At 45.9% G+C, this 18,180-nt stretch overlaps 1 protein-coding gene across 2 annotated transcripts in view; it reads right to left on the bottom strand.

Moving 5' to 3' along the window:
• fblim1 (filamin binding LIM protein 1) overlaps window positions 1-16,727 on the bottom strand; it is a 30,729-nt gene extending 14,002 nt beyond the window's left edge. Inside the window, exons 1-7 of one of the 2 annotated variants that reach the window (XM_085966992.1) lie at window positions 16,224-16,685; window positions 13,736-13,983; window positions 9,103-9,284; window positions 8,719-8,839; window positions 5,608-5,777; window positions 4,462-4,640; window positions 424-544 (exon numbers count right to left, since the gene is read on the bottom strand). In XM_085966992.1, the coding sequence (XP_085823118.1) occupies window positions 424-544; window positions 4,462-4,640; window positions 5,608-5,777; window positions 8,719-8,839; window positions 9,103-9,284; window positions 13,736-13,967 (1,005 nt within the window). In that variant the 5' untranslated portion in view covers window positions 13,968-13,983; window positions 16,224-16,685. Of the gene's footprint in view, window positions 1-423; window positions 545-4,461; window positions 4,641-5,607; window positions 5,778-8,718; window positions 8,840-9,102; window positions 9,285-13,735; window positions 13,984-16,223 lie in introns of both variants that reach the window. The other variant, XM_085966991.1, reaches the window with a different exon arrangement.
• Between the last annotated feature and the right edge of the window lie 1,453 nt (window positions 16,728-18,180).

An 18,180-nucleotide genomic window follows, 5' to 3' on the forward strand; every position in this document is an offset into this window, starting at 1 on the left:
TGGTTGCACCACTGTGTGTGAGCCTATAGTGTCAGCAGGCTATTCGACTTTGTGGGGTCATCACAGCTAAGCTTGATCCTGTCTTCATCCAATCCACATACATGCGCTTTGTGGTAAGAGTCACTGATTAGTGATCAGAGTGGGAACTCTGACTGATTTTTCCCTTTCTAACTCAAGGGTCCTGAGACCAATTTTAGTGTTCCCTATCACCGCTCCGGTTGAGATTAGCTAACTTACCACAGAGAGGAAATCAAACCTGGGGTCTTCATGATCTGTACAGCTCAGTTACTCATTGACTTAACCAACTTAACCAGTTCCAGAAAATCGGAATATTTAACATGACAGAAAACCATCGTTTTCACTGCAGTGAAGAAATGACAATGAGCGCTCTGACCCAGAATCTCTTTGTACACAGGACCTCACCTCACATCTGTAGCAGTTGACATGAAAGTGGAGCCCAAACAGTTCAATGTTGAGGCACTCTTCCTTCGCAGTTTCCGGTATAATTGGCGTTTTACAGACACAGCACTGCGGGGCATATCTCCTGTGGACACAAGCAACAAACATCAGAAACCGGACAGGCATTTAAAAAAAAAAACATTGTTTACAGAAAAAAAGTAGCAAGATTTAAAGGAGTCAATTTATTTCATCCCACTAATTTTCTCCCATCTTCTGAAGGTGCTGACTTGGGAAACACTTCCATGGGCACTGGGATCTTACACAAATATTCATTCTTCAGAACCTGGATAGTGCGCATCAGCAGATTCTCTTACTCTTGAGAGCCAAACCCGATGTTGTCTTCACTCAATTTCTACATACGCAAACTTTCCAGTTTGATCAGGAGCTTTTGCCCTGGTTAGTATTTCCCCACTCCTGCGAGAGGGCTGAGTCCATTTGTAGCATCTCACTTCCACCCCTGAGAACTTGTAGTCTGCATGGCTCAGCTCCGCATATGACAGTTGATTTATCAACTGAGCCATCTGTAAGAGAAATCACTTTTAATAACTTTTCCATTTTAGTTGCCGGGCATGAGGGACCGAGGAAAGAATGAATTATCCACATGTGAGAACTGGGTTCAACATTTATGTGGAAATATGACCACTAGCTGCAGTCTCCCGGCCAAACTTGTGATACAGTCTCCAATATACTATGTGACTCCTGGTGGAAATCTCTTTACAGTGTCATCTGTTTGCTTTTGAACAATACCTGGATATTGAAAAGCACACGGACCTACCTGGCACTAATGTGTTCCTGTTTTCCTGTTATATTTGTGGATTCTAGGCAATTATTGAATGACATGCAGTAAGAATCATTCAATACTTGTGCAAGTTTTGGTCATAAAATGCTACATGTTTTTATTAATAATATGCAGCCAATAAGCCTGACTTAGACTTTGGGGAACCCAATTTGTGATTGGTCCGCACAGCCGTTCCAAAATACAACAGTGCCACATGCTGATGGAAAATGGTACAAGATTCCTCATGAAAACTGGCAACATTTTGAGTCACTTTGGAATGGCAAAGGCGACACTACAATTATGAAACATGGAGATTTTTCAATATTTACTACTCTGACCTTTCCTGAACGCCATCAACAAGACTGAAAGTTTGATTGTCGGAAATTCTTTGGAATTCTCTACCCCAAAGGGCTGTGGATGCTGAATCGTTGAGTATATATTCAAGGCTGAGATCGATAGATTTTTGGACTCCAGGACAATCAAGGGATATGGAGATCCGGCGGGAAAGTGGAGCTAAGGTTGAGGATCACCCATGATGTTATTGAATGGTGGAGCAGGCTCGAGTGGCCGTATGATTTACCCCAGCTCCTAATTCTTATGTTCTTAAATGGCAAGTACAGGAGATTTCTTCTCCAGTTTTCCCTCTGACTTTTAAGACTGATATCAGTAAGTTCTTCTTCACACAGAGAGCAATCATGAAGAAAAACTTTTTTACACAGTGAGTGGTTAGGGTCTGGAATGCACTGCCTGAATGGGTGGTGGAGGCAGACTCAACAGTGGACTTGGATAAGTACCTGGAGAAAAAAAATGCAGGGCTACGGAGAAAGGGTGGGGGAGTGGGACTAGCTGAAGTGCTCTTGCAGAGAGCCAGCATGGGCTTGATGGGCTGAATGGCCTCCTTCTGTGCTGTAACCATTCTATGATTCTATGATCAATGCCTGGAATGGACTTCTGGGCAGTGGCGGAGGTGGAAACCCTGGATGCATTTAATAAGTAGACGCAGTAATGGGCTGACTGTAGGGTGCTCCTGGATGAATAAACTAACATGAGGCGAATGGAACATAAGAACATAAGAAATAGGAGCAGGAGTAGGCCAATCGGCCCCTCAAGCCTGCGCCACCATTCAATAAGATCATGGCTGATCTGATCCTAACCGCCAATCCACTATCACAGAACCATCTCCTGAATCTAACAGAATTAGACACCCGAAATAGGAGCAGGATCAGGCTACACGGCCCCTGGGCCCGCTCCGCTACCCACAGGGCCATGACCGATCCGAACCTAGACTCATGTCCAAATTCCTGCCCGCTCCCCGTAACCCTTAATTCCCTTTACTTCTAGGAAACTGTCTATTTCTGTTTTAAATTTATGTAATGATGTAGCTTCTACAGCTTTTTGGGGCTGCATATTCCATGGACCTACCACCCTCTGAGTGAAGTAGTTCCTCCTCATCTCAGTTTTGAAAGAGCAGCCCCTTATTCTAAGACTATGCCCCCTAGTTCTAGTTTCACCCATCATCGGGAACATCCTCCCCGCATCCACCCAATCCAACCCCTTCACAATCTTATATGTTTCAATAAGATCGCCTCTCATTCTTCTGAACTCCAATGAGTAGAGTCCCAATCTACTCAACCTCTCCTCATATGTCCATCCCCTCATCCCCGGGATTAACCGAGTGAACCTTCTTTGTACTGACTCGAGAGCACGTATGTCCTTTCTTAAGTATGGACACCAAAACTGTATGCAGTATTCCAGGTGCGGTCTCACCAATACCTTGTACAACTGAAGCAATACCTCCCTATTTTTATATTCTATCCCCCTAGCAATGAAAGCCAACATTCCATTGGCCTTCTTAATCACTTGCTGCACCTGCATACTAACCTTTTGAGTTTCGTGCACCAGGACCCCCAGATCCCTTTGTACTTCAGTACTTTCCAGTTTCTTGCCATTAAGATAATAACTTGCTCTACGATTTTTCCTGCCAAAGTGCATAACCTCACACTTTCCAGTATTGTATTCCATCTGCCAAATCTCTGCCCACTTACTTAGCCTGTCGATGTCCCCTTGCAGGTTTTTTATGTCCTCCTCACTCACTACTTTCCCTCCCATCTTAGTATCATCTGCAAACTTTGATATGTTACACTCGGTCCCCTCCTCCAAATCGTTAATATAGGTTGTAAAGAGTTGGGGACCCAGCACTGACCCCTGCGGAACACCACTAGTTACTGATTGCCAGTCTGAGAATGAACCATTTATCCCAACTCTCTGCCTTCTGTTAGATAGCCAATCCTCTATCCATGCCAGAATATTACCCCCAATCCCATGATTTTTTATCTTAAGCAATAATCTTTTGTGTGGCACCTTGTCAAATGCCTTTTGGAAGTCTAAATACACTACATCTACTGGTTCCCCTTTATCCACCCTATATGTTACTTCCTCAAAGAACTCCAGCAAATTTGTCAAACATGACTTCCCCTTCATAAAACCATGCTGACTTTGTCATATTAAATTATGATTATCCAAATGTCCTGTTACTGTCTCCTTAATAATGGACTCCAAAATTTTACCTACCACAGATGTTAGGCTAACCGGTTTCCAGCCTTCTGTCTACTGCCCTTTTTAAATAAGGGTGTTACATTAGCAGTTTTCCAGTCTGCCGGGACCTTTGCCGAGTCCAGGGAGTTTTGGAAAATTATTACCAATGCATCCACAATCCCTACCGCCACTTCCCTCAAGACCCTAGGATGTAAGCCATCAGGTCCAGGTGATTTATCCGCCTTGAGTCCCATTATTTTACCGAGTACCACTTCCTTAGTGATTTTGATCGTGTTTAGCTCCTCTCCCCCTTTAGCCCCCTGTTTGTCCAGTGTTGGGATATTCTTAGTGTCTTCTAGCCGAGCCTGATCCAGCCCTCATTGGACATCCATGCCCGTACACGTTTCAGGGTGCTGAGGCCAACTAAAGCACCCGAGCTGCTATCCTGGCTGAGATCAGCTAACTCAGCTTAGAGCAGGAATTGAGATCAGCACCATACCCATACCACATAGTGCATTTATTCACCGAGCCAGGGAGTGTACAAGAGGTTTTAAATGATTTTGCAGTACCTCAGGTTAGGCATGGGTAAGTCCATGTCTCATTCAGAGCTGAGAATCAGCACACAAGCCAGCCTGTGCTGAAACTTGATCATTTCAGCACCGCACTGCACAGGAATGCTGGAGTCATACCTCTGGAAGTCTTCGAGGCAGTGAATCTCATTGGCCTGGTTCACTCCAAAACGCTCACTTCCAATGAGCCGGTGACAGATGACACATGTGAAGCACTCAGGATGGAAAGCCTTGTCCATGGCTCTTATAATCTGATCCATTATTGTTTTCCTGCACTTCCCACATTTCACTATGGTGTCCTGCAATTTAAAGAAGCACAAAAAACACAGTAACCACCCTCACTGCGACTGATACACTGCGAGGTAGAGGAAGGAGATTGATCCACCGTATTGTGCGCATTGCAACAAATCAAGCAACTTTGCTGAGTCTTTTTATTAAATGATTTTTTTTCCTTTCTTGAAGGATTACACTGGGTGAGATGGGTGCAGAAGGAAGGACTTTATCATGGGAAGGACACTCACCACATCTGCATAATGTATATCCCAGCTTGACCTCTTCATCTGCCATGTGCCCCACACTGCAACTAGCCTGAGCCCTTCACCTGGCTGAGGCTATTTACAGAGGATATTTGTAAGAAAAAATAAAGTTTCTGTTCCCCCATAGATGGGAGGAGGGAAAGATTTGATTGCCAGGGGAACCTTTGGGATGATGATGAGGAAAGGGTGAAAAAATAGGATATACCACCTCCAGTCCATCTTCTAGAGGGTAACTAATATGGAAGAATGGCCCAGACAATTACAGTGTTGCACTGAGAGACTGGTTACCCTTCTCATAGCCCACTGTCATTTCTCTTATTCACATCCCAGTGTGGGCTAACGTGTCCAAAATGTTCCTTTAGCAATGGTTTATCTGGGGAGTGGAGAAGAGGCAAAGCAAAAACCTTACCATCGACAAATTAAAGATTCTCAGGACTTCCTGATTTGGGCTTCCTCCAGGTTAAGGGAGGGGAAAAATCAGACAGGGTTCCTGCTCCTGATCTCTGTCCAGTGACCGCTGATGGAAAGTCATCGAATGTACAGACACTGGGTGAGGAGAGGATTGGGCTCGGCAGTGATGCCGCCACAGTCAAATAACATTCCAACACTGCCTTAAGGGAGATAACTGTATCACAACAAGAATCAGTGCCTCCCGGAAAGGAAGGGAGGAAAGCAGGAACTTTATAAAAAGAAAAGAAGCTATTCTATGTGAAAGAAATAGTTGCTGTACCTGGTAGCAGGAGTCACAGTGAGGGTTGCCACCTAGATTGTAATAAGTTTTTCCAACCAGTCTGCACTGACATTTTCTACACTTCAAGCAATCTTCGTGGAATATTTTGTTCATGGTATTAACAGCAGGGATGGTTGGCGGAATCAGCTGGTTGCAAAACGCACAGATATCTAGGAGAGGAAAAAAGCCATGAACTTAACTCACAGAGACTAGCACATCCCAGCCAGATCAGGACTCAGAGACTAGCATATCAGAGCCAGGCCAGGACTCACAAAAACTAACACATTCCACCTAGGCCAGGACACAAAGAGACTACTAACACATTCCACCCGGTCTAGGACTCATAAAGACTAATGCAACCCAGACTGACTAGGACTCAGAGACTAGCATATCAGAGTCAGGCCAGGACTCCCAAAGATGAGCAGATCCCAACCAGACCAGGACTCACAGAGAGTAGCACATTCCAGACAGGCCAGGACTCACAGAAACTAGCAGATCCCAGCCTGGCCAAGACTCACAGAAACTGAGCAGATCCAAGACTCACAGAAACTAGCAGATCCCGGCCTGGCCAGGACTCACACAGAAACTAGCAGATCCCAGCCTGGCCAGGACTCACAGAAACTAGCAGATCCCAGCCTGGCCAGGACTCACAGAAACTAGCAGATCCCAGCCTGGCCAGGACTCACCGAAACTAGCAGATCCCAGCCTGGCCAAGATTCACAGAAACTAGCAGATCCCAGCCTGGCCAGTACTCACAGAAACTAGCAGATCCCAGCTTGGCCAGGACTCACCGAAACTAGCAGATCCCAGTCTGGCCAGGACTCACACAAAAACTAGCAGATCCCAGCCTGGCCAGGACTCACCGAAACTAGCAGATCCCAGTCTGGCCAAGACTCACAGAAAATAGCAGATCCCAGTCTGGCCAAGACTCACAGAAACTAGCAGATCCCAGCCTGGCCAGGACTCATCGAAACTAGCAGATCCCAGCCTGGCCAGGACTCACAGAAACTAGCAGATCCCAGCCTGGCCAGGACTCACAGAAACTAGCCGATCCCAGCCTGGCCAGGACTCACAGAAACTAGCAGATCCCAGTCTGGCCAAGACTCACAGAAAATAGCAGATCCCAGTCTGGCCAAGACTCACAGAAACTAACAGATCCCAGCCTGGCCAGGACTCATCGAAACTAGCAGATCCCAGCCTGGCCAGGACTCACAGAAACTAGCAGATCCCAGCCTGGCCAGGACTCACAGAAACTAGCCGATCCCAGCCTGGCCAGGACTCACAGAAACTAGCAGATCCCAGTCTGGCCAAGACCCACAGAAAATAGCAGATCCCAGTCTGGCCAAGACGCACAGAAACTAGCAGATCCCAGCCTGGCCAGGACTCACAGAAACTAGCAGATCCCAGCCTGGCCAGGACTCACAGAAATACAGTGGGATACACCCAAATAACCCAGTTGAGATAAAGCACTCAGTGTATGGAAAACCACAGCTACAAATCCAAGTTGCATGCATTCTGTGGTTTTACCATTGCCTTTAGTTACCCAGTTCACATACTCTGGAATTCCTCCCTTTACTTTTCTACCTCCCTCTACTCTTTTAAAGCCCTTCTTAAAACCTACCTCTTTAACCAAACTTTTGGTTATCCTACCTAATATCTTGGCTTGGCATCCATTTTTTTCCTTACACCTCCATGAAGTGGTCTAGCATGTTTCTCAACATTAAAGGGGGCATATTAATGCTAGTTGTTGTATTTGCTACCAACATACTGTGCCACCAGTCAAAGAGGAGTGATTTTCACCATAAACTTTGGGTACCCTTTTGAAGCCTGCAATTCCAAATGAGATTTATTTGCTGTGCAGTGCTTTTAGTTGAGAAGAAAAAATGTGCGCAATGTTGCTGTATTGTTCTGCAATAGTTTTCATAAATCAACCAATCACTGCAAAAATCAATGGTAGGCCTCTCCAGAAACCGAACCCTCCAGAGCAAGTGTTTTAATTAACTTTTTTTTGTGATCGTTAAGGAGCGATGTTAGTGTTGGGGAATTAAATACTTTCCATTTCAGGCACCCAGTGTCCATATCGAGCACTTCCAGATCTGGTAAAGCATGAGTTAAATGCAACGTAAAGCTCCCTCTACACTGTTCCAACAATGTATTTCTACTTCTGCATCAAAAGAGCAACCCTCCCCTGTATCACTGTGACATTCTTCCATTTACCAGCTAATGAGTGCTACGTTAGGGGCAGTTTAATGTTGTGGGTGTACATTCTCTAGAACTTGGATCAAGAGTGCTCCAGCTAATTTCATGTAGTATCCTTACAGGCAAGACTTTTATCCTATCAGTCTAAGGTGACCCAACATCTAACCCAAAGTTGTCCAATAGAAATCGCGGACTAGTCACAGGTGTGGCAATGGCGACACCGACTACACTCATTTTAGTAGGAAACACCTTATATACACACACAATACAGGTACTTCACACGTGTATATTTACTTAATAAACACCTACCTCTATTCAGTAACCAAGGAAGTAAAATACTCACAACGATCAAAAAACACTCGCACACTCTGCTTTTTGTCTTACCATTTTACCAACAAACCCACAAAAAGATTAAAGTTCACATGCATACAACCGTGCGAATATGAGTATTGAGATCACACGCCCAACGACGGTGTCTATTACTCATGTTTTATTTAAAGTCAGTAATGAAATTTGCCACATCTGGATTCCCAATTAGCCACATGTGGCTAGCGGCTAATGTATTGGACAGCACTGGCCTAACCCACTGCATCGCCCAGTACCCGCATTCAAAGTGATATTTACAAATTCACTGCAGTGGTGTTTCGAGATGCCTTTTGCTCCACACTTCCCAGGACATTCATTACAATTTTTACTTAATCCAGGCACCCAATTAGTAATTGATTTTGAGGTGTTGACTGGAAAACTTGCTGATTATTCAAACAAAATGCGTGACACTAGGTGACAAATAATACAACAGAGGTAACAAGTAAATCAGTGGGGTGTCCGCACATTGGACTCACTGTGTAGCACTCCCTAGAACCAGGGAGTGGGTGAATGCATTCATTACTATATTCAATAACAGCCACCTACCTGGCCCCAAAACTGGTAACCCATTCAGCTTGTTGTTCACTGTTTGGGTCAGGGAATCTTCCAGTTTGAATCCCAGAGATGGAATACAATGTCTCTCAGATTCAGAGCGTGCAGAGAATTCCTGGTACAAAGAAGGAATGCATCAAAAACAGCTCAAGTCAAATAATTTATTTGAATCTTTTTTTTTTAGTTTTTCTCTCATCTCCTGAAGATTGGAAATCAAGATTGTTCGTGGCCCTACAGTTAAATAGCATTCCGCACTCACTGTCTGAGTTCACACATCAAAGGCTTGTAGGCCTCCAAGGATCCATATCCCATTGAGAGTCAACACTTTCAAGATAGGAGGGATGATGAAGAAAAATGAAGCTTCCTTGCACTGCCTACCTGCTGTTTTGGGGCCCCTCCAACATATGGTCTCTGCAGCCTGGTTTGTTTGGAATCAATTGAGGATGGGGCTGGTCCCTCAAAGGGATGCAGAGGTGGAGGAGGAGGAAGTGGCATCTTGCTGAGGTGAAAAGCATCTCTTGCATTCTCTGGAGCGGGAGGAGGAGGAGGTGGGAGAAAATCTGGGAAAAAAAGAGCACATAGGAAGAACGGTAGGGTAGTGGTTATGTCACTGGGCTAGTAATTCAGAGGCCTGGACTAATGATCCAGAGACATGAGTTCAAATCCCACCACGGCAGCTGGGGAATTTAAATTCAGTTAATTAAATAAATCTGGAATAAAAAGCGAGTATAGGGATCCCTCCCCACCCGCGGGGGATACGTCCCTGAAAACCCCCGTGATTAGTAAAACCGCGGTTGGCAAATTCAGTATAAACACAATAAAAAAAATATAAACAGCATAAAAATTATGTTGTTTACCTTATTCCTAAATTAAAAACCGCGGATACGTGAATTTCAGTGCCGCGATTGACAAAAATTGTCGCAGAGTGGAAATCGTGTATACGTCAAAACCGCGGTTGGGGCGGGATTCCTGTACCATGAAACTATCGGATTGTCGTAAAAACTCATCTGGAAATCTGCCGTCCTTACCCGGTCTGGCCTATATGTGACTCCAGACCCACAGTAATGTGGTTGACTCTTAAATGCTCTCTGAAATGGCCTAGCAAGCCACTCAGTTGTAACTTATGGCTATGAACACAGCAACGACAAACCCAGCCCAGTCGACCCTGCAAAGTCCTCCTCACCAACATCTGGGGACTTGTGCCAAGATTGAGAAAGCTGTCCCACAGACTAGTCAAGCAACAGCCTGACATAGTCATACTCACAGAATCATACGTTTCAGCCAATGTCCCAAACTCCTCCATTACCACTGTGCCACTATACAGTCGGGAAGGAGTGGCCCTGGGAGTCCTCAATATTGACTCCAGACCCCATGAAGTCTCATGGGCAAGGCTGATTACCACCTACCGCCCTCCCTCAGCTGATGAATCAGTACTCCTCCATGTTGAACACCACTTGGAAGAAGCACTGAGAGTAGCAAGGGCACAGAATGTACTCTGGGTGGGGGGCTTCAATGTCCATCACCAAGAGTTGCTCAGTATCACCACTACTGACCGAGCTGGCCGAGTCCTGAAGGACATAACTGCCAGTCTGGGCCTGTGAAAGGTGGTGTGAGAACCAACACGAGGGAAAAACCCACTTGACCTCGTCCTCACCAATCTACCTGTAGCAGATGCATCTATCCATGACAGTATTGGTAGCAGTGACCACCGCACAGTCATTGTGGAGACAAAGTTCCGTCTTCACACTGAGGACACCCTCCATCATGTTGTGTGGCACTACCACCGTGCTAAATGGGATAGATTCAGAACAGATCTAGCAGCTCAAACCTGAGCATCTATGAGGCGCTGTGGACCATCAGCAGCAGCAGAATTGTATTCCACCACAATCTGTAACCTCATGGCCTGGCATATCCCTCACTCTACCATTACCATCAAGCCAGGGGACCAACCCTGGTTCAATAAGGAGTGTAGAAGAGCATGCCAGGAGCAGCACCAGGCGTACCTAAAAATGAGGTGCCAACCTGGGGAAGCTGCAACACAGGACTACATGCATGCTAAAAAGCGGAAGCAGCATGCTATAGACAGGGCTAAGCGAATCCACAATCAACAGATCAGATCAAAGCTCTGCAGTCCTGCCACATCCAGTCATGAATGGTGGTGGACCATTGAACAGCTAACGGGAGGAGGAGCCTCCATGAATAGTCCCATCCACAATGATGGTGGAGCCCAGCACGTGAGTGCAAAAGACAAGGCTGAAGCGTTTGCAACCATCTTCAGCCAGAAGTGCTGAGTGGAGGATCCATATCGGCCTTCCCCAGAGATCCCCACCATCACAGAAGCCAGTCTGCAGCCAATTCAATTCACTCCACATGATATCAAGAAACGGCTGAGCGCACTGGATACAGCAAAGGCTATGGGCCCCAACAACACCCTGGCTATCGTGCTGAAGACTTGTGCTCCAGAACTAGCCGCGCCTCTAGCCAAGCTGTTCCAGTACAGCTACAACACTGGCATCTATCCAACAATGTGAAAAACTCCCCAGGTATGTCCTGTCCACAAAAAGCAGGACAAATCCAACCCGGCCAATTACTGCCCCATCAGTCTACTCTCAATCATCAGCAAAGTGATGGAAGGTGTCATCGACAGTGCTATCAAGCGGCACTTACTCACCAAAAACCTGCTCATTGATGCCCAGTTTGGGTTCCGCCAAGACCACTCGGCTCCCAATCTCATTACAGCCTTGGTCCAAACATGGACAAAGGAGCTGAATTCCAGAGGTGAGGTGAGAGTGACTGCCCTTGACATCAAGGCAGCATTTGACCGAGTGTGGCATCAAGGAACCCTATTAAAACTGAAGTCAATGGGAATCGGGGGGAAAACACTCCACTGGCTGGAGTTATACCTAGCACAAAGAAAGATGGTTGTGGTGGTTGAAGGTCAATCATCACAGCCCCAGGACATCGCTGCAGGAGTTCCTCAGGGCAGTGTACTAGGCCCAATCATCTTCAGCTGCTTCATCAATGACCTTCCCTCTAACATAAGGTCAGAAATGGGGATGTTCGCTGATGACTGCACAGTGTTCAGCACCATTCACGACTCCTCAAATAATGAAGCAGTCCATGCCCGCATGCAACAAGACCTGGACGACGTTCAGGCTTGGGCTGATAAGTGGCAGGTAACATTCGCGCCACAGAAGTGCCAGACAATGACTATAGAAAAAAAAATAGGAGCAGGTGTAGGCCATTCGAGCCTGCTCCACCATTCAATATGATCATGGTTGATCCTCTATCGCAATACCATATTCCCGCTCTATCCCCATACCAACTATCTACAACAAACGAGAGTCTAACCACCTCCTCATGACATTCAATGGCATTACCATCACCGAATCCCCCACCATCAACATCCTGGGGGTCACCATTGAACAGAAACTTAACTGGACCAGCCACATAAATACTGTGGCAATAAGAGCAGGTCAGAGACTATGTATTCTGCGGCGAATGTCTCACCTCCTGGCACCCCAAAGCCTTTCCACCATCTACAAGGCACAAGTAAGGAGTGTAATGGAATACTCTCCACTTGCCTGGATGAGTGCAGCTCCAACAACACTCAAGAAGCTCGACACCATCCAGGACAAAGCAGCCCGATTGATTGACACCCTATCCACCACCTTAAACATTCACTCCCTCCACCATCGGTATACAATGGCTGCAGTGTGTACCATCTACAAGATGCACTGCAGCAACTCGACAAGGCTTCTTCGGCAGCACCTCCCAAACCCGTGACCTCTTCCATCTAGAAGGACAAGGGCAGCAGGCGCATGGGAACACCACTACCTCCAAGTTCCCCTCCAAGTCATACCCCATCCTGACTTAGAAGTATATCGCTGCTCCTTCATCGTCGCTGGGTCAAAATCCTGGAACTCCCTACCTAACAGCACTGTGGGAGTACCTTCACCACATGGACTGCAGCAGTTCAAGAAGGCAGCTCACCACCACCTTCTCAAGGGCAACTAGGGATGGGCAATAAATGCTGGCCTTGCCAGCGACGCCCACATCCCACAAATGAATAAAAAACATAATATGGGCTGTGAAGGGCCATGTTGCACGATTCCAGGACACCTCCATCCCAAGCTGCTGTCATTTCTCCTTCTCTGTTGCTGTATAAGCGGTGCCCCCACACATGGCCTGGTAATAAAATTGTTTCACAGCCAGAGACCTGATTTGACAGAGCATATGTGTTTAGTTGCAAAAAAAGAAACAAATTAAAAATGTCAAAATTTGCTTTTAAGTTATTTCCGAGATTTTAAGTTTGATATTTGGCCTCACTCAGTAAACACAGCATTGCATTGTTTGGAAAAAACAGACCAGTTCTTTTTCCATGTTCTCCCCTCCTCTGCTGCAGGCTTGTTAGGGTACCCGCATAGGTGCTGGTTCACCCTCTGATTCTTCACCAAAGCGCCCATTCTTCATGTGAACTGACAGTGAGCGATGGCGGGATATATGATCATGGAGCTATCATAGCCACGTCCACTCCTGACTTCACCTCATGTCCCACATACATGCATTTTACAGCAGGAATCACTGGATAATGATCAGGGAGGAGCATAAACTCTGGTTGATTTGTCCTCGGACTAGCGCAGGGGTACTGAGGGTGATGTAGCACCCTCACCACATGGCTGAGGTCAGCTAATTCAGCATTGACAAGGGATTGAACTGGGACTTTCCTCGTCTGCATGGTTCAGTAACACAGCAGGCAATGCATTTCTCCTCTAGATCTTTGGGTCAGCCTTACAATCAAATCTCTTTAATATACTGCCTCTTCTGTGCTTATTTTCCCTTGCACCTCCACCATACTACATCCCAAACAATCCCAATAAGGACAGTTGTCATGGCAATACTGCTCCCAGCCGTGCACCCAGAGAGCCCCGCAGTAATTTATAGCATTTGAGTCTGTCACTGTTGAGAAGTTGGCAGGAACTGAAAGAGACAGACACAGTGCTCTCCTTACCTTCATCAGCAGAACTGAAGGCAGATGGGATAGTCCCTACCATTCCTTTCATCCCCCTGTTTCCATGTCTGTTTGGGTAGTTCCCGGACTTGGGTGCTGATGGCACTAGTTTTTGATGTACATGACTGTCCGCCCTAGAAGCTTCAAGAGAGCTGTACGTCTTTGGGGTGTTGATCATCCCGGGAGTAGCAAGCCGAATGTAAACTGAGGAGACCTTCTTTATCTGAGACATCCTTCATATATAATATCTAAAAACACAAACAGCACAGTGTAATACTACATTAGTATCAGCTTGGCCCACGGTGCATCCATCTCCCTGCAGTGTCCTAGGTATTGTACAGGTGTTAAAAATAAGTGGTCAGCTGTGACTGGGTGAGGGTGGCTGGTGCCACTGGAATATAAGAGTCAAGAGAGGAGCTTAGGAGAATGGGCAAACAAGCTCAGATGTTTTCTTTAAGAACAAACTCCTGTGATAGTGCATTGAATGATCACTGTGCCTTGCCCCAGAATACAGGAGTGCAGGACTGTTTCCCCAATTCACCCAATTCCCAGTCTCAGCCAGGCAGCTGGCAGGAGGCCCTGAGAGGAGCGAGGCCCTACCCACGGTGGAGGGCCAATAAGAGGCAGGTTCTCCCCGGGTCACACTTGAACACCTCCTGGTGGCTAATTTCAGAGTGTTGTCAACAGAAACCTGAGAGTGAGTTACCAATCTTTGATAAGCTGTACTGATATAACAAGTGAAATAACTTGTCTCCTTGGCAACTGCAGAAAGAGAAAGAATGACACACCCTGGAGCGAATTGCAAACAATAATTCCACTCAGGAGTTCAAAGAGGGGACCTTTAAACACAGTGACTGTCTGTAATTAACCTCACGGTGGTGCATTTGCGTTTACGATTTTGCTGCGAATACCAGCCAGAGGAAATCCTTGTGAACGCATTTACTATGCCCATACACATAGCGATCAGATCCAGCCTTCCCCTCACTGTGTCATTTATGTTTTTATAGAATTAAAAATCCAAATCAGTAGAACTATTTTAGTGGAATTTGCTGAATGTACGAGTTGAAGACAACGAGGCCGCTGGGGAGGGAGTTTCCTTTAATACTCAACTGTTACTTATTGATGAACTATGTCAAGGAAACTTTCACTTTTAGCAAGACTCAACTAGCAAAATCAAAGTGAATGGGATTGTAAACCAGATTCTCACAGCACCATAAGCTGCACCAGGCCTTTGCGGCACTTGTTCAGATACATTTTCGGTTAAGGGTTTAACAGTGTCACATGGTAGGTGAAAGAAAGACTTGCATTTATATAGCCCCTTTCATGACCACGGGACGTCCCAAAGCCAATGAAGTACATTTTGAAGTATAGTCACTGTTGTAATGTTGGAAACGCGGCAGCCAATTTGCGCACAGCAAGCTCCCACAATCAGCAGTGTGACAATGACCAGATCATCTGTTTTTTAGTGACGTTGATTGAGGGCTAAGTATTGGCCAAGACACCGGGGAGAACTCCCCTGCTCTTCTTCGAAATAGTGCCAAGGAATCTTTCACGTCCACCTGAGAGAGCACGCGAGGGCCTCGGTTTAACGTCTCATCCGAAAGACGGCACCTCCGACAGTGCAGCACTCCCTCAGTACTGCACGGGAGTGCTATAATAAAACACCATAGTTGTGACAGCGAGGACCCAGATTGCCAGGTTCTCTCTACAAGATGTGATCAGTTTGAACATCATAGTGGTAACCGTAGCCCTCAATACAGGATACAAACCCATAGACAAATATCCAACATTTCAGACCTTACTGTCCTTAATTCTTGTCAACAAATGGGATTCAGGGTCAGTAGAAATGGACCAAAGGATTACTGTGGATATGTGGGCTATATGGACCTGCCTGAAACTGTTACGATGTAAGGTAACCACAGACATCAAACATCTACTAAATCGCACAGTATAGTGCCCCACCATAGTACTGAGTTATAAAGATCAGGTAGGTCCCAGGCTTGAATCCGGGTATGCGCTGTTAGCTGATCTCAGCTGGAGTAGTAATGGGAGGCTGCAATTGGGCTGGTGCCCCAGAGGTAGGTAGGGGAAATAAATCAGCCAGGATTCCCGCTCTTGATCACTGTCCAGTGACTTCTGCTATAACATGCATATGTGTGGATATCAGCTGAGGAGAGGTGTGGTCAAAGAGCCTAGCGACACTCACTATTTGGGCTCATACATGAAGAATAACCATATGAGTGAGGTACCAGAGGGTGGCCAGGGCCTGTGAAGCTATACCCCAGCAAATGTCAGCATATTCAGGAAAGGAGGGGAGAACATTGCAGGAACAAAAGTGAAATAGACACGTTTTGTATAGAACTGCCTACAATCCTATACAGATGCCTGAGTCTGCCTGAAAGTGACCCAATATATAACTAAGGTACTCTACTGGCTACAGGTTGACACCTAGAAACCCATTCCATTCGCAGTTCCCTGGAGCACTTACCAAAGCAGTAGTTTTACTGTGTGAGGGTAAATCTGTCCACAGCCCTGCAGGTTTTGTTCCACTAGCACACCTCCTTCAGAGCCTGGAGACTCAACCGCAGTGAGAGCCTGAGCTGCTTCTAATCATCTCACTCCCTCACTCAGGGATAGTCTGTCCGCCTCCCTCTGCTTCACTTTACCATAAAAGGAAAATGAATTCCTGGGGCATTAGTACAGCAAACAGGAAGCTGCTGCCGAACCTGCCCACTCCGCACAGGCTCCGTTATCTATCCAGTCATACACTGCTGTCATAAATGCATTCATTATTTGGTGATAGTAAGATAAGCTTGATTTCGTTGGAAGTTGCTTGGCAGATGATGTGTCACTGACAAGAAATAGCCTGTTTTGCTGTTCAGTCTTGCATTAAACTCCTCCGACTGAAGCATTTATTTGGTTATTTGAATTATTTCTGTCTCAGCTCGAAACTGTATGGTTAATTTTACTTAAAGGAAAGGAAAAATCTGAGATGAACAATTTGAATAGAAAATAACCTTCCACCGCCAACCCCACCCCCCGCCAGAATCCCATTTCCTTTTAATTAACTGCCTGCTGGGGATGAGAAGGGGCAATTCACTTAACCCTTTGAGTGCTGGAAGCCCTGGTCAGCAGTTTGTTTTAAGGGAGGCTTTCCTGTTGAGGCCAGGACTTCAAAGAGTTTCCTCAGAGTCCAGATTCCTAAGTGGCAAAGCAATAAACTGGAATCCAAAGTACCGTACCAGACAGGAAAAGATTTTTCATCCATTTTGCTTAGTGAACTTTTCTCCCATTAAATTGGGGGATGTTAGTCCAGGGAAACACTTTCCATTTCAGACACCCAGTGCCCCATTAGGCACTCCGAGTCGGGTGCAGCATGTGTTATATGCAGAGTAAAGCTCCCTCTACATTGCCCCATTAAACACTACAATGTCAGCTAAAGCACAGATTACATACAGAGCTGAAGCTCCTTCTACACTGCCCTATCAAGTATTCCCAGGTCAGGTACACAGGGTTAGATACAGAGTGAAGATCGTTCTACACCACCTCAATAACATATCTCACCCCCAAGCTCAGAAGAGAGCATCAGTGTGACACTGTCCCATTTCCCACACCAGCCTTTCTTTGGACTCTCTACCCAAGGTATGTCTGTCCTTTTGTTCTTGTCTGTTCCAGTCTTAGAATCATAGAATGGTTACAGCACAGAAGGAGGCCATTCAGCCTGTCGAGCCCTTGGCTCAGTGGTAGCACTCTCACCTCTGAGTCAGAAGGTCATAGGTTCAAGCCCCACTCCAGAGACTTCAGCACATACCTTGCTGACACCAGTGCAGTACTGAGGGAGTGCTTTTGGATGAGACGTTACACCGAGGCCCAGTCTGCCCTCTAAGATGGATGTAAAAGATCCCAGGGCACTATTTAAAGAAGAGTTGTGGAGTTCTCCTGGTGTCCTGGCCAACATTTATCCATCAGCCAACACCCAAAACAGATGATTTGATCATTTATTTCATTGCTGTTCATGTGTGCAAATTGGCTGCTGCATTTTCCTACAGTGACTACACTTCAAAAATACTTAATTGCCTGTAAAGCACTTTGGAATGTCCTGAGGTTGTGAAAGGTGCTATATAAATGCAAGTTCTTCCTTTCTCTCTGAGTGAGATTTCCAACTTAGTGTTGAATTTAGCCTAGGAACCTGAATCCGAGTGCCCCAATCACATACCAACAGAAGAGTGACAGTTTGTGGCCTGGGTCATCTGAAAAAGTTAAATATATAATCAGCTGCCTAATGTAATTATTACATTTGTAAGAAATAATCACTTCAGTATGTCAGGCAGCATTTGTGGAGAGAGAAACAGAGTTAACATTTCAGGTTGATGACCTTTCATCAGACCCCTGTCAGCTCTGTAGACCAACCCCTCGTCTTTGCCTCATTTCAATATCAAACCCAG

This window comes from Somniosus microcephalus, chromosome 25 (assembly GCF_052327205.1).
Source record: "Somniosus microcephalus isolate GS21.2 chromosome 25, FLI_Smic_1.0, whole genome shotgun sequence".
Taxonomy (NCBI): domain Eukaryota; kingdom Metazoa; phylum Chordata; class Chondrichthyes; order Squaliformes; family Somniosidae; genus Somniosus; species Somniosus microcephalus.